Source organism: Charadrius vociferus, unplaced genomic scaffold, assembly GCF_000708025.1.
Source record: "Charadrius vociferus isolate BGI_N301 unplaced genomic scaffold, ASM70802v2 scaffold46, whole genome shotgun sequence".
Lineage (NCBI taxonomy): Eukaryota > Metazoa > Chordata > Aves > Charadriiformes > Charadriidae > Charadrius > Charadrius vociferus.
This window is the reverse complement of record NW_009648710.1, coordinates 331,266-353,965: the sequence shown is the minus strand read 5'-3', so window position 1 is coordinate 353,965 and position 22,700 is coordinate 331,266. Positions and strand designations below refer to the sequence as shown.

The 22,700-nt window shown below is 41.7% G+C and overlaps 1 protein-coding gene across 1 annotated transcript in view; it reads right to left on the bottom strand.

Annotated features, from left to right (window-relative positions):
• Nucleotides 1-21,885, bottom strand: part of PDILT (protein disulfide isomerase-like, testis expressed) — a 29,873-nt gene extending 7,988 nt beyond the window's left edge. Inside the window, exons 1-8 of the mRNA XM_009886561.1 lie at nucleotides 21,687-21,885; nucleotides 9,983-10,189; nucleotides 6,947-7,080; nucleotides 4,545-4,682; nucleotides 3,735-3,845; nucleotides 2,638-2,763; nucleotides 1,464-1,661; nucleotides 12-132 (exon numbers count right to left, since the gene is read on the bottom strand). Coding sequence (XP_009884863.1) covers nucleotides 12-132; nucleotides 1,464-1,661; nucleotides 2,638-2,763; nucleotides 3,735-3,845; nucleotides 4,545-4,682; nucleotides 6,947-7,080; nucleotides 9,983-10,189; nucleotides 21,687-21,885 — 1,234 coding nt within the window. The remainder of the gene's footprint in view (nucleotides 1-11; nucleotides 133-1,463; nucleotides 1,662-2,637; nucleotides 2,764-3,734; nucleotides 3,846-4,544; nucleotides 4,683-6,946; nucleotides 7,081-9,982; nucleotides 10,190-21,686) is intronic.
• Between the last annotated feature and the right edge of the window lie 815 nt (nucleotides 21,886-22,700).

Genomic DNA, 22,700 nt, shown 5'->3' with positions numbered 1-22,700 from the left:
ATAACACTTACAAAACATAACAAACACAGTCATGGTCTTATTGAAGACAATCCGGTTGAAATTCTTCCCAACAAGCACTTTGACAGGCCTCTTGTCCCAGTCCTCTGGAATTTCTTCACTAGAAAGATGTAGCTAAGCAGAAACAGAAACACTGCTGTGAAAGTGCAGGGAGCATTGAGAAACCGTACTCCAGCTCAAGTTAATGTGAGACCAATGGGATGTTTCTCTACCTAATGTGCTCTGTTACTCTATGTTATTTTTTTGTATCTCTCCATCCTAGCCAGTCTTCACCTTCTCTCCCTTCAGCGAGGAGCTGGGGTCTTGCACACCTGTATAACTGGTAGTCGGAATCACTTGTCCCTCACTTCGATACAGACTCCATAATAGATGGCCTGAAAATGACCCTTTGGAACACATTTGTATGCAGTTGTCCTGAATTCTTGTTGCCTAATCTTCAGAAGCTAGACTACTGAAAAACTTACCTACTGTGGGTTCTCAAAAGTGATGTAAAACACACAAGAAAGTGTGCATTGCTGCTTAAATCTTTGCCTTCACCACCAATCATAGTCGCCACATGACTCCTACAATTTACAGTATATTAACTGCCAATTTCTTTTCTTTTACACCACAGTGCAGTAGTAGAAAGGCACACATACCCTAGGGAAGCTGTTCCCTGGTGGGGAGTGTGCCACTGAAGCAGATCTTGGTGGAGAAGAGGAGACATCCCCACCTCTTCTGTCCTTCTGCCTCCCTCCAACATTGAAATCAGGATCTGCTCCTCAAATCTTCTTAGTTCTGCCTGCTGTCAGACTGACTATTTAATCTTTTCTCCTCGTGATGGAAAAAAAAAGTAAATCCCTCTGAATAAGTAAATCGGCACTGAATAAGCAAAACATTTTAATGTATTTTTCACAAGTGTTGAGGATGATGCCTCATTATGACAACAAATACTGTATTTACCATTGAAAATGATCCCCCCTGTAAAAATTCACTCTGCTAAACTCGTTTACAACAAATACCAAATCTTACTCCACTCTGAAACTGTCGATTTTGTATTTACTGGACTTCTCTGTAACCTCAAAATCCATTGTAATAATTGTTTGCATCTCTCCCGACTAAGGGAGTGAAAAGTCTCCATTAATATTTCCAATATTGGAAAGACTGAGACCTAGGGAGTTTTTAAACCACTAAAATACATCAGCTGAAAGCAACTACAGTAGTGGGCCGTAAGTGTTTTATCCAATTTTATGTAGGAAGACTGGAGAACTTTGTAGTCCATCTCTGCTGTTAAATACAGAGTAATTCTCTGTCAACAACTGTAGATGAATGCATTGGAGTGAGAGTCAATTAATAAACCAATGATCTGAGCAGCACACTGTTCTAACTTAAAAAGGGATGTTTTGCAAATTTGTTAGTGTTTTAGCTGGTATCGTAGAGGTGCGTCTCATTAGTAATGGACATACCTTTGCTTTTCCATTTAGGTAGCTCTGGCAAAATTCTTTTAGGTTCTCCACAGTCACCTCATCTGCAGGCATTTTGTACTTTGCATCGCTTGTCAGATTTAGGATTCTCACAGCGGGAACGTCAACGTCCCTGATGCGAAAATACTCAAAAACTCGTCCATTCCTTGTTTCATTAGTATCCACCAAGACAAACATTATCTGATAATAAAGAGAGAGACAGGCATCTGGTTTCTAGCTTTGGTTTAGCTGTTTCAGAGGAAAGGACCATGGAACTTGGCAGCAGGTTAGGATGTAAACTTAAATGCAAAGGATTGTGTAGAACCATTTTTTGGTCTCAGTCCAAGAACCAGCAGCTCTGTGGACTTTGTCATACCTTGATCCTAGTTAATAACAAATGCTAAAGCAGCCAGAAGGAATGGAGCTTTTCCCTCTGTCCTTTTACAGTGGTTTGCTATCACCTAGTTCAGTAACACTTCTAAATTACCTCTCAAAACTCTTATTGCTTTTCATAATAAATCTTAAGTGGACAAAAGAGCTGAAACACCTGTAATCTGTATGTCTTTACCAATACTAATGTGTGATACTTAGTTAGATGGTGACTCACCATTCTTCAGTGTCTCACGTATTTGGAGCAGGAGTAGCACCACAGTGATTGACAATGGGAAACTGAAATATTTCTGTGTATGACTACCTATACCTGTTTATATACATGCAAACACGTGTGCTGCAAGCAATGCTATGCAGATGTCTTGCAATATTTCCCAGGTTCTGTAGCTGGTTCCAGCTCTTGGTTCAGGCAATGCCCTGTGATCCTCATGGCATTTCCTGGTGGTGGCAGAAATTGCCAGAACCTTGCTAAAACTATCTTTGGTTGGAAGTTCCTCCTAGAAAGTTGTATTTGTAAAATCAGAAACAGGTTTATTTGGAGCAGGTGGAATTAGTGCTGGTTTGTGTGATCATTGCATTTTAAAAAAATCATTTTCAAGTGGAGCTTATTTTTCAGCTTTTATCCTTAAAAAAAATTCAAAGAAAAGTTACTGAAACTGTTTTTAAATGGTTTGGTAGACTTAGAAGATGGACTGACAACTGTGTACTTTTACTAGTACCACTGCTGAGTGTTTTTCCATTGATCTTTTGGCATTCATATTTGCAAGCAGGATTCAGCATTACAAACCTTTCCTCTAAATTCCGCAGCAGCAGACTTGTAGTTTTCATAAATCGCATTGAATGTCTCCGAGTTCGTTGGGGTGAACAGCAGGATGTGATTTTCAACAGGGACATCAAAAATCTTCACAGATGTCTGGGAAACAAAAGATACAACATCTGTTCCACTCTTTGTAAATAGAACAGTGAATCAGAGGCTCAGAGTATCAGTATCATTCAGTTCTGCTATTGCAAATTTTACTTTTAAGACTCAGTTCCCAATCATTTCCATAACCATTGGATTTTTTTCATTGTTTTAAAGAAGATAGTGAGAAAAATCAGCAGCTGCTGAGTGTTTTCTCTGTTCCAGGAAGAACCTCATCATTATTCATAGATCTTTACAGTCAGAAGGGACTGTTATGATCATCGTCTGACCTCCTTTATAACATACACTGAAGAATTAAAGCTAAAGATGTGCAGAAAGTAAAAAGCAGTGTTACCGAAGGAGGCCCAGCTACAGCAGCTGGAGGAGCTGGACCCGGTGGGGGTACTTCCTTCACTTCTGAGTGGCATCAGCAGCTTATGTCTCCTTCCCTGCACACAGCTGCCCTTTTTCTCATGCCCCACCCCATGATTAGAGGCAATGGGGTGTCCCCCAGGCAAGCAGGTATTTCCATGGCTTTCTGTTCCTGTCTGCGCTACCAGCAGTTGTTGCTGGTTTCTTTCTTCCTTGTCTTGGCTAAGAGGACCTGGTTGTTGCATGGAAGTGGAAGGGTTGGAGCCAGGATAGGGACTGACCTTCCAACCTCCCACCCCACCTCTTTTGCTGCAGAAGCAGCCCAGGGCTTTGTGTTGACTCCAGGAGAGGGAGGTGTTGGCGTGTTCAGGCAAGTTCACTGTTTAGCCAGCCGTTCCCCATCTCCTCTAAGAAACAACATCTTGCCAGAGGGAAGCATCCTTTGCCCTGGATTAGACCAAGAGCTGCCTGTTGGGTTCTGCTGGTGTTTCTAGATGTGTTTAGGGCTGGCCTAGTCAAACAAGTAAACAAAATTCTCAAACACTAAGATTCTGCATGGATTCCTGTCTTTCCCCTGTGGCTTCTCTTAATGCAGTGAAATGTGCACGTACCTCAAGATTATATTCAGTGACCAAATCCAAGGTAAAGGTTTTGATCAGCCTCGTTAGATCCAGTTTGTTCTGTCTGCCAGCTTCAAGCACTTCATTATGCACAGGTTTTCCCTTGGACAAATAGTGAAGTTTGTGAGTTTGTTGGCCTTATCAAGCATAGGAGCAAAGAGACTGTCTTTATTCTAATGTGTTGTTCTCAGCTTTGCTATCTTATGTTCCTCAGTAACTGAAATTCCATAACTTGTAAAATAAATGTCAAAGCTAGATTACAGAACAAGATTATAACTAAAATCCAAGGTAGAGTTGACAGTTTTAATTTGCTCAGTAATCTTAACATACTGAAAGGTCTTTTCTATATCTATACATGCTATCTGTGATACACGCTCACTTAGGATGTCCTTGGTCTGACTACTTTATAGACTAAACGTTGTTGCTACTTATGTGTAGTTTTGTTCCTGTTGTTGGCCACTTCTTCTGTTTATTGGAAGAAAAGAAGATTCCTGGCCAAAAGCAACACAAAGAAAGATAGGTGAACATCTGCGAAACTCACTGAACCTGGCAGCATGTGTTGGTTAGAACACGGGTTGGAAAATAAAGCCATTTTATCCTGATTCTTAACTATAAATTAGGAGCCTGAATGTAGGCAGCTGGATTGGAAAGATCAGTTGTCCAAAGGTTGCTGTTTGCCTCCTGCTTGTCTGTAAATGGAGTATTTTTTGTATTAAGCTGTTTGAATTTCAATTAGGAAATTATTTAACCTGAAAAACTCCCAAACTGCCTGCACCTTGCCTGCTAGGCTTGCACTCCTACCTTCTTAAACACAACGAGAGTGTTCTTTTGGATGCCGTATTTCGCACAGACGTCCTCGCTGGCTGTCATCCCAAAAGGCATCTCTGGCACATCTCTTGCTGTCTCACAGAAGACTTCCACACTGTCATTGTGAAGTTCCTAGTCCCAGAAAGAGAATTTATCAAGACTGTGTCCTGCATCCTGCTAGGATGTGTTAGGAGTGAGAGCTACAGGTGAGGCACACCGCTAAAGGCTTGTGAGGTAGAGAAGAGAACGTAGTTGTAAAGTGGGTATAGCTTGCCACAATTACCTGCAAGGGGAGATCTTCACAACAGGGGAGATCCTAGGAGTGCCGTGACACCACTTTCCAGCTAGTGTTGGCTGGGCTGGGTCAATACGAATGGTATATGGCCCCCTATTTCCATTCTGCGCTACTTTCATCTGCCCTGCACTCACCTGGCATTTCCACACTCTGCAAAGACTTCTGCAGATGGGGAAAGATCATGCCAACAGCTGCTCCCCTACCACAGCTCGTCTGCACAGTTGGCAGGATGTGATGGATTAGAGAGGAGGGCTCTCTGCTTGCAAGAGGACCTGACTGATGTGTTCGGTGCTTTGACTGAGTGCTCTGCAAGGCAGGGACCTTGACTTCCACATCTGTCAAATAGTCACTGTGCTGTCCACCCTCAAATTAATAGTAAACAAGCATGATGAAAGGCAACAGCGCTTCCGGATTTGATTTAATCAGACAATTATTTCATGCTAAATGAATAGTAATTTATATGCTGAGACCTCCCAACACATCCTGGCACTAACATTTGTGAGCAATCTGTGACTAATAGAAGACCAAATACAGCTCTTTATTTACTTGGACACTGTTTTGTTGGCTTCCATCCATTAAATTTCTGACATGCCCTCCTCATGCTCATCTATTGTAATTTCAGCCCCCAAGTGAAATCACAAAGTCCAGTCAAACACATCTGCAGGCAATGTCTGCTGTCAGCATGGTTCAGGGAACTCTCCAGCATGACAGCGATAGCAAGGGCTTCTCAATCTGGCCCAGCACTGGAAAACTGCCTTCCTTCATAAATGACTGCAAGAAGGTTGTTGCAAAGCAAAATTCTGGGCACTCTGAGCATTTTCACAGTTTATCCTATTTTGCTGTATGTGTTCACCAGCTCTGTTACTGTGGGGCATTTTTGGTAATGAATCCTGTTTTCCACATCCATAAAACTTGGACTATCCACTGTAGCCAGCACTTTTGGAACCTTATCAGTTCAGGTATGAGTCCAGACACTGCTTTTAACTGGGCAGAGAGATACCAGAATAAAAGTCTCTTTAGTCAGAGAAAATCCTTGATTGAATGTTTCAGGTATTAAAGATTTCCAGGACGCATTGAAAAAGCAGGAAAAAAGTATTCCTATTTTACTGACTTCTGTCTGTATGCCTTGACAGCTGAAATTTATTTTGCACTATTTGACTATTGTTTGGTATCATTCAGCCCCAAGTCCTAAGAACCTTATTCAGCTCTGGAAGCTAGTAGGAATTTGCCTGAGAAAGGACTACATGAGTTTATTATATACAGTGTAATATTTTGACTTCCTATCCATGCAGATTTCTTAGCTGGCAGGAGCTAAAATCCACAGTTAGCATGATATTCATGGAGCTGTGTTCTGCCCCCCTGAGTTTCACTGAAGTTGTTTAAATCATCAAATGGAAAGATGAAGAAAAGGCTCTCCAGTATATTAGGCAATATTTATTGCTTTTTTATAGACCTAAGCAGGAAGGGAACATTCCTTCATCAGAACAGCCTGCAACTACTCATGTCTATGATTTTACACCGTGTTTGAATAGAAATGCAGCGATCAGGTAACCCTAGATTTTTAGATCAGTTACAGCTCTGGGCAAGGTTTACAACTTTTTTGCATTTGGAGACTCCAGTAGCAGTATAACCCAAACCAGCAATAGGTTAAGTCTCTCCAAAGAAAAGGATGGAGTTAAGTAAGGATAGGTAGGTAAATAGTTCTGCCCTCTTCCCACCAGCCACCAAATTTGGGATGGTTTGGCAGAAGCCCTTTCTCTTCCGAGGATATAGGAGAGTCTGCTGTGACCAGGGCTGTGCAAACACTTCTGTAGCATCAGGCTCTCAGAAGCTGCACTCAAAGTGGTAGGTCTCTGGGCCTGGGTACCTATTCAGGAAAAGTGCTGTGGTGTGAGATGTTCTTATCTCGGGCTCGGCTGCTTATCTAGAAGTGTGAAAATGTAGATAGAAACAAATAAAAAAAAATGCAGAGAAAACTGAGGGCCTGGGTTTTTCGGGTGAGTTCTAGCTCTTTTGGATGTGTGTGATTTGGTGGTGATGGCAAGCAGTATATCCCAAAGTTGCAACAGAAACCAGCCTTTTGAGTTCTCCAGTGAATTACCTTAAAAAAGCCAATCACTGCCAAATCGTCAGCATGTATGATGGCTTCAGCCTGATCAGTAGAGTTGATTAAAACAGTGCTAGGTCCTGTTCTTCTTTTCACCCATGTAATAAAGGCTGAGGCCTGTCTGACTCCTGTGGAAGGAAAAGAGAGTTAAAATGACCATCAAAATGAACGACAGAAATTTCTGTGTAATCAAGATACATGTAGTGGAGGTGCAGAAGGATGCTGAATACAAATGGACTTGGGCTCCTTAGGACTGAGATCAAAGCTGATTCAAAGTGGGCTTGGGGCATCCAAATTCAACCTCATGTTCTCATCACCATTTAAAATGTTGCTTACCCTAAAAGATCGACAATGGGTCAGTATTGTGTTTTCTGGGACCTCTGCAAATCTGGTTAATCACAGGTGGAGAACAGAGATGAGGAAACTCAGACAAGTAGAAAACCTGTTCTGCAAGTTTTCATGTGTCCCAAAATCACAGTAAGCTATAAAGAGCTATCGACCTGAGGTTTAATCCAAAATGACTTCAAACCAATTGCAGATTTTATTGAACTGTCTGTTCAATTAAATTAGGTGTCAAAATTGTTCCTCTGGTGCTGCAGAAGGGATCTGATAGGCACAGAGACATGTTAAAATTCCTCTGTGGTGCTGCAGCTTCACTTTTCAGTTTAGACATAAGAAACAAAGCTGAAGTGTCAAAGTTATCTTTTAATTCTGGATCATTCCATCTTTTGGGTTCCAAACTACTGCTACCACTTTTATTAAGATTACAACCAGTCTGTTTATTTGGTAAATCCTCTTCAAGCTTTCAACAGTTTTAGGAATTTTGAGTCTCTTTAAAAAATACATTTTCTGGCTATCGTGTTTTCAGAGGAATTGGAGCCACAAATTGAGGCTCAGGAGGTAAAAATCTCATCCATAAAATAGCCCTTTCATCTTTGTGAGTATGACATCCTTGTTGGACCAGAGCAAGAGTCCAGTGAAGGGTTAATGAAAATTGTGTATGAAAAAGTGTATGCTGTGAAGTGCTAGAGTCAAGATGTACAGTACAAGTGGATTATCAAAGATGCAAGTCCTGGGGCTGTGCATTTTCACAATATGACAAGATCAAAATTGAGTCAGACCATTTTACTGCCATCAAGTCATTTTGCAGCAGGCTTCACTGCAACTAGTTTAAAATACTGTTTTTTTTAAGGTGAAGCAGGCAGGCATCTGCTCTGGAGTGTATAGGCGGCAGAGCAAAGCACAGAGCAGTATCTAGTGGCCACACGCTGCAGACTTCTGCTTTCTAAATGCAGAATTGAGCCTTTGCAGATTATGTCAGCAATATAACCCCTCAGTGTATTTTTCATGTGGTTAATCTTTCTATTGGGTTGCTTTACACCGCCTGCGTAGCTTGTTTCTACTGCCCAGATTCTGGCCTTGGAGTTACAAATGATGATTTTACGAAGCCTAGCATTTGGCTTTCATGCTATGTCCATTGGCAGGACAACTATTCAAAAGTTCCCTCTTCCAAAAAGTATTTGAGTTAATTTCTTGATTTAAGCGAGGGCTGCAGTTTCTTTTGTGGTATGAAGTATGCCAAGTTCTGCATGAAAAGTCATTTGGCGGTCACTGCACATTTTCAGTTGCTAGTTCTCAGTGGTTTAAGTCATACATGATACGTGAGATTTTACTAGTTGTTGTACATAAGCATTTACCAGTCAACAAAATGCAATTTAAGTCATTGTTGGTGGTACACGTGCTCTGAACAGTTGATGCTGGCTTGTACAGATCACAGAGCAGAAGCCAGTTTCATAACTTCTTGTGTCTCGCTAGTGTGTCTTAAATAGCAGCTCGCTGCTGAAGGGTGACTATGTGTATGTTGTGTTATGATACTCTGTTTGCTGGTTCTCACAAGCGTACCTGTCAAATAGGTTTGCCAGTTTAAAAGAGGTTTTCTTGTCAATGCTATAGATTAAATTAGAAACTGAAGGTAAGTGCTTGCGCTGTCATGTATCAGCACTTCTAATAAAACTTCAGTATGGCAAATCACGCTTTCAGTTGTATTTGTGCAGAAGCTGCTGTTTGCACAAGTCTAGATGATGGGAACTTCGTAAGAAATTCAATAGTGAGGAAGAACAAGGTCCTAAAAATACTGAAGATCAGCTTTCAGCAGCAGCAGCCACAGGGGGCTCAGCAGTTAAAGTTGGAGCACTTGGTTGTGTACAGGCTGAGGAGGCAAACTTTAAGTTGCTGGTTTTGTTGGTTGCATGAAACTTGTGACTCAACTGTATCTGCTTAGAGTACACTAACAGACCTTTGGCCAAGTCATGCAATTTTTGTCAACTCTGTGGAAGTTCATCATTTTAGGAAAAAATATTTAAATGTCTTTCTTGTTAATAAGTTCAGTGAAAGAAAAGCTCAAAGAAGGCCTGGATTGCTCAAGTCAATCCTATTCCAATATTGTTGTCTTTCCTTAATAACTTTTTATCAAAGACTTTAAGTTATTCCATGTTTTTTCTGAGCCACATATGAGCTCCCTCTGATGGCTAAATTGCAAAATTCTTTTCTTTGGTTTAGGAATTATGTCTGTATACTTAGCATGAACTGAGGGGTTTGCAATTCATTGTTAAATGCGCAGAGTATTGCCCCAGCCTGCTTCTGTAGGCATGCTGCCCATGGGAATTGCAGTGAACTAGAAGTGTAAACAGAGCTGGTTCAGGACCAAATTCATGTTTGGCTTAATGAATTTATTTATGGTTTTTGTAGTAAATAGGAGTAAGTCATCTTGTTGGGGTGGTTCTCTGTACTCGGTGGAATTATGCCAGCAATGAATTTGGCTGTCTGAACTAAACATACAGTTCAGTTACACACTTGGAAGATGAATTCAAATCCAAGTTCTTGTATTGGTATAGATAAAACTATGGGCAAAACCAGTTTGCTACCTTGCATATTCTTTATCTGAGCATCTATATTTTTCTTCTCAGCAGCATAATAGATGAGTGCATCCTGTCATTACATATCATTTTCTTAGTGCATAAGACAGTTTACCTTTGCAGTCTATGGGATCTTCCCTGCTGCCATCCACAAAAAATTTCACAGTAGGAAACTCTCGAATATTAAATTCTTTTCTCAAATCATGTTGGTGTGTGACATCTATTTTGCCAAATTGGATTCTTGGAGCTTCTTTTTTAAGCTGTTGTGCAGCCTCAGCAAATTCTTCAGACAAATTCTGAGATGACTGAGATAAAGAAACATCTGGAAAGGGTCAATCAAAAGAGAATGGGTTACATAGGCCGCAGCATGAAGCTTCTAGTGGAGGTTGTTGTGTCAAGTAGTAGCTGAAGGTGTTGAATAAGATCTTTTATGACTCAGAAATAAATGAGAAATTCTCTTTACTTTTTACTTCGTGTTGATGCTGATTGTTCACCACTCCACAGGTCCTTGGACCAGTCACAGTGAAAAACTAGTAGGATTGCAATAGTTTCTGTTGGGAAGAAATGATGTGGAATTAAAAGTAGTTTGACTGACCGACTATTCTGGCTATAAGTTGAAAGGAGGTCAAGGTTAGTTAGATTTTACTCACATTGGGGCTCTTTGATAAGATATCATTTTTGTAAGCACTTCACTGAGGCAAACCTTTGCAATGCAGCAACTACTTTTCCAGATAAGATATGGAGGAGGGAAGGAGACTGAGAGAGTATGGTCTTTTAGACACTGAAAGTCTATTTCTGCATGCTGTGCTGTGTGCCAGCCCCTCTCTAGCTCAAATGGCAGTTGTGTATTTGGAGGAAGGAGAAGGGCCATCCTAAGCTGGGCGCTGGAGTTATAAGTTATATTAACATGAAAAAAGGATAAGAGAAACTAGTCACACATCGCTGCTCTGTATTCAAAGTCAAATAAGAAGTAAAGCCCTGGAGCTTTACAGTTTTGTAACTTGGGTTGAAAAGAAAATGAATTTGACTTTGTTTTGGTAAAATTGGGATACCCTATCTTGTTAGATTTGCTTTATTACAAAGAGTAAACCTTTTTCTTTATAGTCTGCACAGAAAATTTTTAGTTTCATCAATATGCTTTTCAAATAGGAACAGATGAAAAACATTCAATTGATCTTGGCTTCATACATTTATGTGTGTTCTTGTGTGTATATATGTGTGTATATACACACATTCAGATCTGTACTTAACACAAGCACACACACATACGCACCAAAGCATAAATCTAATAAAGTAACTGTCTTTTGTTCTTCCACAACATTACAAATGCACTTCTTTACAGCCTAGCTGGTGAAGACATTGCCCAACATAATTATAACCAAAATGTGAATGAACATTTCTGTATGACACATATGAAAGATAAAACCACTAATCTAACTCAGTGCTGAGTTACGTTTCTTGTATTATTCATCATTACCCTTGCTCTGAATCCCAGCCATCAATAATTTTCTTCCACCTAACTGCTACAGCGAGGACTGTGAAGAGTAGCATTAAATAATGTTATTTTCTCAAAATATTAACCTGATAGGCCCTTCCAAATTCTTCCACATAGAAACCCATATTGGCCTAGGCTCACAGAAACCCTGGCACTGGAGCAGCTGCTAAGATGCCAAAGGTGGGGGGGGGTTCTTGGTAATAGAACAAAGCTTAGTGTCTATTCAGGGGGCACTCAGATACCATGGTGATGAATAGAAGGTACTTTTCTAAATAAAGTAAATGAACCTTAAGGCATCAGTCCAAAGCAAATTGTGTTCTAATTGCCTGTAAAATTACTTTTTCATCAAATAAATTTATTTTGATGTTAGAGATATTTGATCCTAGCTTCAATTTCCTTTTTCCTAATTATAAAAATGGTCTTACAAACGTTTTCCCAACAAGTTTGTAATGTGTTATTTCCCAGCATAAAAAAAATAGGAGTAGTATCTCCAATTGTATGTTGATATACTCTCAATGTAACTGCAGAAAACAGTGTTATCTGTTAGAAGTTCTGACCTGTCAACATAAGAATTAGCATGTCTACCCTATAAAAATACTGCTGCTTCTAGGGACAGTGTGTGTTGAGCCTTTAGGAAATACCTTTGCTTAAAATTATTGCGAAGATATGTGGACTTTTAAATAAAACATGGGGTACCTCCTATACAATTTAAGAGTGCTGATACACAATGACTGCATGTGGCAGGGTTAGCCCAGAACAGTTAGACGAGTTATTGGGCTTTCCAAGAGAAAGGGCCTATTGCTGTGGACAGAGTGCTGTTGGAATAAGGAGCAGTAAGCCACATAGCCACTAGGGATCCAGCACCTTCTAGCTAATTCTTCTGGCTGAGGGAACTGGGATTGTTTAGCATGGAGAAAAGGTGGCTGAGGGGAGACCTTATCACTTTCTCCAACTACCTGGAAGGAGGTTGTAGCGAAGTCGGAGTCAGTGTCTTTTCCCAAATAACAGGCAATAGGACAAGAGGAAATGGCCTCAAGTTGCACACGGGGAGGTTCAGATTGGATATTAGGAAAAATTTCTTCATTGAAAGGGTTTTCAAGTATTGGAACAGGCTGCCCAGGGAGGTGATGGAGTCACCATCACTGGAGGTATTTAAAAGATGTGTAGCTGTCGTGCTGAGGGATGTGGTTTAGTGGTAACTTGGCAGTGCTAGGTTAACAGTTGGACTCAGTCTCTTCCAACCAAACCGATTCTATGATTCCAAGGCAAAGTTTCACACCAGAGGCAATTTCAATATAAGGACTTTTTCCTAATAACCTAAGGTTGCACAGCTGTTTTACCACAACTGGGAATTTGGACGATCAAATACTTATTGCACAGTGAAACGTGACTTGGGAAGGGGCAGAAGAAATTGTTAGTGAAGTCCAGGCACAGAAGCTGGAGCCACTTGGAGGCTTTCCAAATATACAGGGAACAATAAGCTTTCTGGACATTAGACATAGAATCATAGAATGGTTTAGGTTGGAAGGGACCTTGTGGATCATCAAGTTCCAACCCCCCTGCCATGGGCAGGGACACCTCCCACCAGCCCAGGTTGCCCAAGGCCACGTCCAGCCTGGCCTTGGACACCTCCAGGGATGGGGCCTCAACAACCTCTCTGGGCAACCTGTTCCAGTGCCTTACCACCCTCAAAGTGAAAAATTTCTTCTTAATGTTTAATCTAAACCTGCCCTCTTCCAGTTTAAAGCCATTCCCCCTCGTCCTGTCACTACATGCCCTAGTAAAAAGTCCTTCCCCAGCTCTCCTGTAGGCCCCCTTTAGGTACTGGAAGACTGCAAAAAGATCTCCGCAGAGCTTTCTCTTCTCGAGGCTGAACAGCCCCAATTCATTCAGCCTCTCCTCATAGGAGAGGTGCTCCAGCCCTTGGATCATCCTCGTGGCCCTCCTCTTGGTGATCTCCAGCAGGTCCATGTCCTTCTTACGCTGGGGACTCCAGAGCTGGATGCAGTACTCCAGGTGGGGTCCCATGAGAGTGGAGTAGAGGGGCAGAATCACCTTCTTTGACCTGCTGGCCACACTTCTTCTGATGCAGCCCAGGATACAGTTGGCCCTTTTGGGCTGCGATTGCACATTGTTGGCTCATGCTGAGCTTCTCATCAATCAGCACACCCAGGTCCTTCTCCCAAGGGCTGCTCTCCATCCATTCCCCGCTGAGCCTGTATTTGTGCTGGGGATTGCCCCGACCCAGATGTAGGGCCTTGTTGAACTGCATGAGGTTGGCTTGGGCCCACCTCTCCAGCCTGTCCAGGTCCCTCTGGAAGGCATCCCTCCCCTCCAGCGTGTCTACCTCACCAAACAGCTTGGTATCGTTGGCACACTTGCTGAGGGTGCACTCGACCCCACTGTCCATGTCGCCGACGAAGATGTTGAACAGTACAGGTCCCAGTACCGGCCCCTGAGGAACGCCACTCGTCAGTGGTCTCCACATATATGTAGATTGTCTGGGGGATTTTAGGATCCATTTTTCTCTGAAATATTTAAATTCCAAACAGATATTTTAAGAATGATCTCTTATCACTGAATGACTGGAGTAGGCAGAGTTGCAGGTAACTAGTCACGTAACTAGCGTGCTTAGATAATGAGAGTTGGTAGAGTTGTCAGCTCCTGGCTGGACCTGGGAAAAGTGCATGACCCTATCCTGTAAAAAGTATTCACTGCACTCAGAGACCAGGAGAAATTCCAGTACCATTAACCTGATAACTGCAAGACAGAAGTTCAGTGATTGAACAGCCTTTTTCATCAGACAGATAAAAACTGTTTCCGTGACTACCCAGAAAGCATGTGGAAACGTCCATCACACACCTTTCCACTGCTTTCATGAGTGATTAGACTCCTCTTCAGCTTTCCATCCATTCCTTTTCATTCCGCTCATTCTCTGTTTGCCTCCCAGGTGCTTTATTTTTCAAGTTGCTTGAGTGTTGCAGGAAATCATCATTCCTTTTATTTGGAGCCTTTTCTTGAGTTTTGTTTCTCTTCCTCTGTTTTAGATTTTTATTGATACTGATCGTTTCAGGCATTCAGGTGAGGAAGCAGCTGCTGAGGCTAACACAGCGTCACAGGCTCCAGACTCGAGGAGAGCTGAGTACCAGCAGAGTCTGAGGGCAGACATAGATGAGAGGTAACAGAGTTGGTGGCAAGATCACCAGGGAAGACATGCGTGGGTGATGGGATGCCCATGTAAACCAGTGTGCTGTGCCACCGCTGCCAGAAGCGAGAGGCCCTTCAGAGTCTGTCAGCTCAGGAACAGCATTGTATTAATGATGGGAGAATGTCTTCATTATCAGCAGTTTTAGTTGTGTTATAAATAAAAGGAAAGATAATTTAAGGGTTTGTTGCAATTTTAAAATTCTTTTCCTAGGTAGTTTTTTTGACCTGTCTTTTGGAAATATCACTGAATTCCCTCCAACCCTCTGTCATTGCTGTTTTGTGGAGTGTCCTTTCCAAAACAGATGTGAACCTCTGAAGGAGCACCTTAACAGATTGCCACCATGTGATCATGGGTACAGAAGATCCTGAAAATAAATTATCCAGTGTCTGAGAACAACTCAAGCTCTTTGGCTCAGTTATGGAAAGAATTAAAAAAGGCCACAGAAGTATGAGAGTTAAAAGCACCTGTGTGGTGTCCTTCTGAATTTCTGTTCTCTCTTTTCTTTTTGGTAACAATTGAGCTGCAACCAGTCACCTTTTTAAATCACTTACAGGAGGCACACTGTAGCACCTTTTCTGCAGTCACTTTGCTCAGACAGTATTGGCGTGTTGTCTTTGTGAGGAGAAGACCCCACACTGAAGAACAGCATCATTTTCCAGCACCTTCCCTGATGACTAAAGTTTCCCTTATTTTAGGAACTGCTGTAAGAATGCCTCCCTCTAAAGGTTGTATAGAGCATATCTTCTACATGCTCTGATTCCCCCAAGGAAGGGTGGTGGGTGTGGGAGGATTGCCACATTTTCCATTTCATGAGCTATAATAAAGTATTTGAGAATTTAAATGCCTTTTTATATTTTACCTGTCTCGTATGTCAGCAAATCAGATTTTGACAGTTTTGCTTTCCATGGACAACCAGCGAACTAGATTAATGTGAAATTGCATGTACATTGAAAGTAAAGCCTGACAAACTGGAAAGGAATACAGATTTTTAATGAGACCATCAAAAATCCTGATCTTTACAGCTCAGGCTGCTAGCAGTCTTGTTCTAGGCAATGTAAAACATTTTGTGAGAAACCAGTCCTGCTTCTCTGAAGAACTTGCAGCGTGACTGCATAAGAATCAAGAACAAGGTGGGTATCGTCACCTGTCATCATCTGTCTTAAAGAGTCACAGTATATTTTGCTCAAAGACACACCAAATGGATATGGCAAAAGTGGGAAGAGAACCAGAAATCTTTTACTTGGAGAGACTCTTTCTCTTGAGCACATCAATAACCTGAGTAAGCTTATACTTTTTTTCATAGGGCAGCTTACTGAACTGAAATAGATTGAAATGTAGACAGAGAAATTTTTTGCTGATACATAGATGTGTTTAAAGACCCTAAAGCATTCTTGAAGTGAGTATACATGAAAGCATGATGAGTTCCTCCTCCTTTAGCTAATTACTGGTGGCCTCCAGTTTCATTCTTCGGTCTGTATTGATAGTCTAGTGATTGCTGCGGTCATTGTGAATGCCTCTTGTCATGCTAAGTACTTATTTCCTTGATGTTAGTTGCATGGTCAGAAAGTCATTTTAGCAATTCCACTTTTCATCTTCTGTGTAGGCTGCTTTTACAGTTTCACCACAGATACATAATTTTGTCTGTAGAATACTCTTGAGATGAAGGATAGATTCATGTTTAACATATCAGAGTGGAAGGATATTAATCTTGCTGCAGTTGCAAACTTTCTTGCGTGACCTTGAATTTGTCCATTCTCTTCTGGAGTGAGATACAGCCCATCATCTCCTGTGCTGACCTCTGTACTTTTAAACTGAGCTAAGCCAATGTTTGCAGTTCACTTGAGATCTTCTGCTATGAAAACATTGAGGATTATTCTACAATTTGGATCCTTGAGGTTTGTTCTACAGCTTAGATCCTTATTCAAAGCATTCAATTAAATAAGTATGTGTAAGAGACACCTACATAAGGGACCCATGCTAATCAGGAATTCTCTGCAGCAGGCAACTAGAACGTCATCTAGTGACTCTTGTACCTGTGCAGGCATGTGTTTCCACTGCCCTGTTCTTAGTTTATTCTAAGTTCATAAGTCTCTCTCTCTTTCTCCTTCCTCTCCTTGGAGAGAGAGGTGCGGGAGAGCATCTATCCTTCATTTCAGTGTCCAGTCCAGCCCAAACCACGACACCTGCTCATTTTTGTACACATATCTTGCAAACAATTTCAGTGACTCTTTTCAGAAGATTTACTCCTAAAAGACTGACACAGATTTCTGATGAAGCCTACAGGAATGGGGCACCCACATTCCACTATCTTTCACACTGCACTAGGTTCCTGTGGGAAGCCTAGTTGTAAGAAATACCTGTTCTGGGTGGTTTTGAAGTGTTTGCATTCACCTCCTGTGGTGAGGAGACTGCTGTACTCTGAAATCAGATCTTAGCAGAGGAGTGAGTATGCTTTGGATGTTGGCTTTATGAGTGAACTGACTATCTGATCTATATAATTGATTTAAAATCAGTCATGTCTCCCCTGCTTCTTAGAAATCCCCCTTTTATGAACTGTACGTATACATGGGCAGCAATCTGTTGTTTTTTTCAATAACATCACCTTGAGCTTTTGTGCTGAAAAGGAGATGTTTGTCTTTAAGAGTAACCCCCATCTTGCCTATTAAATGTCGTTATCTCAGCATGAATTGTCAGTCACAGGCTGCAGGAATCCTACGGCTGACCCGGTGTCTCACTGGATATACAAATGTTCTGCTAGAAAAGGTAAACATCACTTTTTCAAAAATGAGATTGCGCTTGGCACACAAAGCAGCAGCGCAAGGTCTGCACCGCTTGTGTGCTTGTCCTTAGGTTATCCCCGTGTTTATCTAGGAACTGAAAGCTTTTCAGTGGAAAGGGCAGGAGCAAGCATTCTCAGAGATCTGGGAAGTCAAACATTCACTGGTGTCTGGGCTTTTTCCTAGATTCTTCTGTAGGTTTGGGGAAAGTGGTATTAGCATGTGCTCTGCACCCATTTTGTGTTTCCCAAAATACGCCACTAGGCGAGTTAAAGGATTACAGAACTAGAGCTGTAAGAGACTTGGAGAGGTCATTGGTCTGGATTAAAGCAAGTTAAACCACATCTGAACCATTCTTAACAGCTATTTGATGAATCTGGCTTTAAATATTGCCATGAATGGAGATACCAGAGCTACCCTAGGCGTGTTCCTCCATGGCATCACTAGTCTTCTGGCTAAATGGTGGTCTTTATCCCTGATCATAATGCGTCTGCTGTGTTTAATCCATTGTATTGTCAATGAAAATAAAGAACAGTTTAATGCCTGCTGCTTTGCAGAAACAGTGTACCTGGGGAACATTTAACATGTCTCAGTCACAAGATGGTCAGTTGCTGGTGTGGGCTGATGCACTGTATTTTACCCCTGGGCTGGAGCCTGGAGCAGGCTATTTCTGCCTCTCTGGCCTGGGAAAGCCTAAACATGAATGGTCTTCACCATACTGTTCGCGAGATCTGAGGATTATTCTTGCAGAGAGAGATACAGCATAGTTGCAAAGTCCTGTGAAACCATTCTGACAACAGAAAGTTGGAAAGGTTGATGAAAGGCTTTTGTAGAGAAATTAAACAGGAGATGCATTTTACTGTGTTCAGGCAGTTTACTGTGTTGAGACAGTTGCTGTCCTTGGGAAAACTAGAGTAAGCTAATATGTGAGTTCAGCTGGTTACAGTCTGCGGTGGTGTGCAGCAGTGCTTGTAGTGTTTGTGCTCATAAGTGTACAAAGTTTATTATCCCTGTGGTGAGGATTTTTGTCAAGAGTGCTTGGGATTATTTTTTTTTTTTTCAAAGCAACAGTATTCTGCAGTGAAAGTCAACACAGGGACTTATATTGAGCTAACGTATAGTATAAACAGTAAAACTCTTCCATGTAGGCAACACTGGTATAAGATCTACCTTCTGCTGGTGGCAAGTGCTCTACGTACCCTGTGCTCATAGGCATTGGAATGATGCGTAGATCAGTTTAACATGGATGGCGAGATGCCACGGACTGCAGCAGAAGTGCCCTTTCACGTGAGCATTGAGATCAGGAGCTTCTACTGTATATAGAGCACACGTAATTCAGCTGAGTGGGCAGCAGGGCTTACACCCATGGGAGAGTAGGCACGTTGCTGTGTGCTGCTCAACAGTGTTTTCAGACGTTGTTCACAGTGCTGTTCTCAAAAACCAAAGAGGAGCTGGAACCTCTGTTCTTGTGTCCTTCCTTGCCTTCGCTACGGTGCCCCTTCAGTTACTTTCTTGTTGCACAACACAGTTGGAATGAGGGCAGAAGAGTGCCGGATTTCTGGGTCATTACTTTGTTTTCATTCTGGGTACTTGCCCTGTGTACTTTGCTCAGCTCCCAAGGGTAGCCTGATACTGCTTGGCAGAAAGTCAGCATACGTTTTTATAGAAAACCTTGCCTGAAAGAAGGCAGACCTGGGACACGGTGAGAGTGGAACTGAAGGGCATTAGGAGGGCTTGGGAGCTGCCGGGCAGAAGATATCAAAGCAGGCCTCTTCTGATAAATATTGTGGGACTGGTAAGTACATAATAGTATACAAGAGGGAAAGTGTTGGGGTTTTCTTGTAATAGATAGGCCTAAGGCAGATCCTAGAGGGAATCAAACTTTTCCCCATGTTGATACAGCAACAGAACAAATCCCACTTTCTGGGAAGCATGGGATTCCTCTCCATTCTCTGACTGCATCTCTGTGGTTGAGAATGGGGTCAAGAAGAGAAAGGTCTCAGGTTTTGCATTCGTTCTAGATTTCTGAAGCTAATTCCTGGCAGCTCCACGGATACCTGTGTGATCTGGGGAATATTGCTTTGTCTCTCATTGTCTAAGTTCCCTCAATAGTTCCATGTTCACAAAGATTGTTTATTTAGATAGCCTGTTTTAAGGAGTAGGACATAAAATAGGGCTTTATGACCTCTCCGTGCAGGCACATGTGCATGTCCCATCTTTAGCCTCTTTGTGCTGTGTCAATGCAAATGATTACAGTAAATGAACCATCTGGTTTCCTGCATCCTGGGGCAGTGCCTCACTGCAGGATGATTTTGCGCTGCCCCAGAGGCTGTTTAGTGACATATCTTCAAAAGGAGGTATTGAGACCGAGGCAAGGGATTTCCAGATAATTTATCTGGACCGTGGAGCTCATCACTCTTGTGAGTGATTTCATAATTCTCTGCAGGAACTGTAGATTCCTTTACAGTTTGGGGGGGAAAGGCAATCCATGAGTTCTCAGTAAGCCCTCCAGATAGACATGGTGACCTTGAATCCACACCAGAGGGCAGTGAGGATCACTGAAGCAAGGTGTGGTTGGGGAGCAGTGTTTCATCTCTGCCTTTTTTGGAAGATGTGGAGTGGAATGGAAGAGTGTGTTTGTCCTTCCCTTCTGAAGAACGCCAGTTGTGAGGGTGGTGGGATATCACCAACACTCTGCTCTGAAGTAGAGGGAAGAAACCCCGATTTACATCTCTCACATCCTTTGAGTGCCCAAGTCCCTGGGCTACTGTATTCTGAACAATTCTTTCTTCATCTCTCATTTCTTTATGAAACTTTTCACATGCCTTCTTTCCATTTGGTATTAGGTTAAAATCCTGAAGTGTGTTGCAGTATCTCATAGTTGATCAGCTCTGCCAGTACTAAGGAGATTTGGCTGCAAACTCTTCTCTGACCTGGGTGTTTAGGTTCTGTGCTTTGAATCAGCTCTTACAAAGCTGAGAATAGAGCTTGACTAAGTTTTTTTCTGGTAAATTATTTTTTCACCAAAATAATGCCTCTTCAGAGACGTCAAAACAGTTCACAAAAATAGACTGAATTTGCCAAATAGCTTTAGACCCTCTACAATTAAAAAATAAAATCTTGTTAAATTTCAACATTTTCAAAACTGTTTAAAAGTCTTAAACATTAAGTTTTAAAGAAATTTCTAAGGTGATTGTTTTGAAAGTTTTGAAAATAAGTTTTATAACATTGTTTCAGGATTAATTAAATGTTTGGTATGATCCAAACATATTTTTAGTTTCTTTAATCTGTTAGTGTATTTTAGGTTTTGTTGTTGGAAAAATACAAGTGTGTTCATTTCAGAGTGACCTACACTACTACTACTCATTATCATCATCATCCACGCTTGGTAGTGAGGCAAAAGAACACATTGCATGCACTTCTGTGAAGTTAGGATGTTGCCGTAATTTCAAATATCCCTTCCAAATATGGAATATATTGGGGTTTTCAGCTTATGCCTGTCTCTAATGCCTGCCTCCAAAGGAGGGCTAGTTTGCAAGGTGTTTGAATAATTTAAGGCTAAGTGGATGTGTGCACTGAGCTCAGTGAGTATGGCTCAGTGAAGCAGGGTCAAGCCCAAGCTACAGAGACAAAGCTTTTGCTGTCTTATGTAGATTGAAGAGTTTCTGCTACCAGCAAGCTGCTAGGAAGTACAGCTCCGTGTTTGTGGAGTGGGAAATTATGCAGCGTCTGAACTTTTAGATGGGTAACATCACAGGAATATACTGTTTGGCTTTTGCTTTTGTGATTTACTTTCTGTAAGGCTCAGATGGCCAGACCTTCTAACAAAGTTAGTTACTCAAAAGGTCCTTCTAGTTTCCTCCCCATGAGGAACGAACATGAACCTAACAGAAAAACCACAGACCAGCCTCCACCTAACCAAGTGCTAATTTCAGAGAGTCTTGCAGTCCTGTATAATGCAATTGCAGACAACAAAGTGTTGTAAAAAGAAAAGCCCTCTCTGATTCTTTTTTTTAATAGCTAGAGTTTCACCCACCACTGCTGTGAAACACGTATTTGCAAAATTAGTCAGTGGAAGCAAAGAATGCCAACTAACACTGTGCGTTTGAGGACCCGTCTTCCTATTGGTATCCATCTTATGTAGCAGATTGGTATTTAACCACAGCAAAAAGGAATAAATTACAGTAGTCTGGTTAGAAATAGATACATGGAGAAAATCAAAACAAACAAAGACTACTGGAGGACAAAGCAACAGCAAAACAGGCATACCTGAGTGCCCCAGCATCAGTCATGCTCTGCAGAGCCATCAGGGTAAGAGACAGTGGAAATTGATACTCACAGAACTCCACCAGCAGGTACTTAGTTTCCTTCAATGCTCTGTCAAAGTTGCTGTTTTTCAGCAAGAGCACGTTGTTCTCCTTTTTTATTTGGGGGAGTTTGGCTTTCTTTGGCTTTGTTTCGTTTGGGCTTATGCTGTCTGCTGCCGGGAAGCCTGTGAGAAACAATAATGGCAGAAGGAAAAACCGATGTGTCTTCATCTTGCCCTGCCTTTATCCAGTTACTGAGAAAGAAAGCAGGAAAGGAGCACTAAGCAGCAGGGTTTGCTGCCTAAATGGCTGCTGTTTTATCAGCCAACCTAAGAGGCTGATAAGGTTGATAACAGAGCTACCACCAGTGGAGCCAACTGCATCTTTCCATGGGAAGATTAATGTAGTTAATTACTTCCCCATCTTTAGCAGTGTTTAGAAAAAAAGTAGCTGTGGGGAAGGTGAGTTTACTGTTTCTGTAAATAATCAGAACCCTGGGGAGAGGGTGAGAGAGCACAGGAGGAAACCCTTGCCCATGGAAGCACCAGTCAATTTGTAGTGCACTTCTCTAATTAGACAGCCTGCTCTTGTCACCGTGTCACTGTTACCCAGCGCAGAGCTGCAGACAAAACAGTAAGTGAGGTACCTGGGAAAGTATTCGAGAGCTGTTCCTCTGCTTAATATTTGGTTGTCTGTTGCACTTGCAGAGATACTTATTATGGATCTGATTTAGAGCATGCTGAAGTCAGGGAAAAACTCTCATTGCTTTGCATATGTGATTTTAATGTCTATTTCTTCAGTGCCTTGTCTGTGAGGCTCCCATCTCTGCTTAAGTGCCAAATTGTAGCTCAAGTAAGATAATGCTTGTAGGTTAAACCAGAAGATTTTGCCATTGATTTTCAGTGGTAGCACAATTTCCTGCAGCTAATATCTGTACAGTAAAGTTAAGGTACCAAATATACTATTTCATCCTTAGGATAGCTATCAACTGTGTTTGTGAACTATGAGGCATCACTAAATAGTCTTTGTGGAATGTGTTAAGAAAT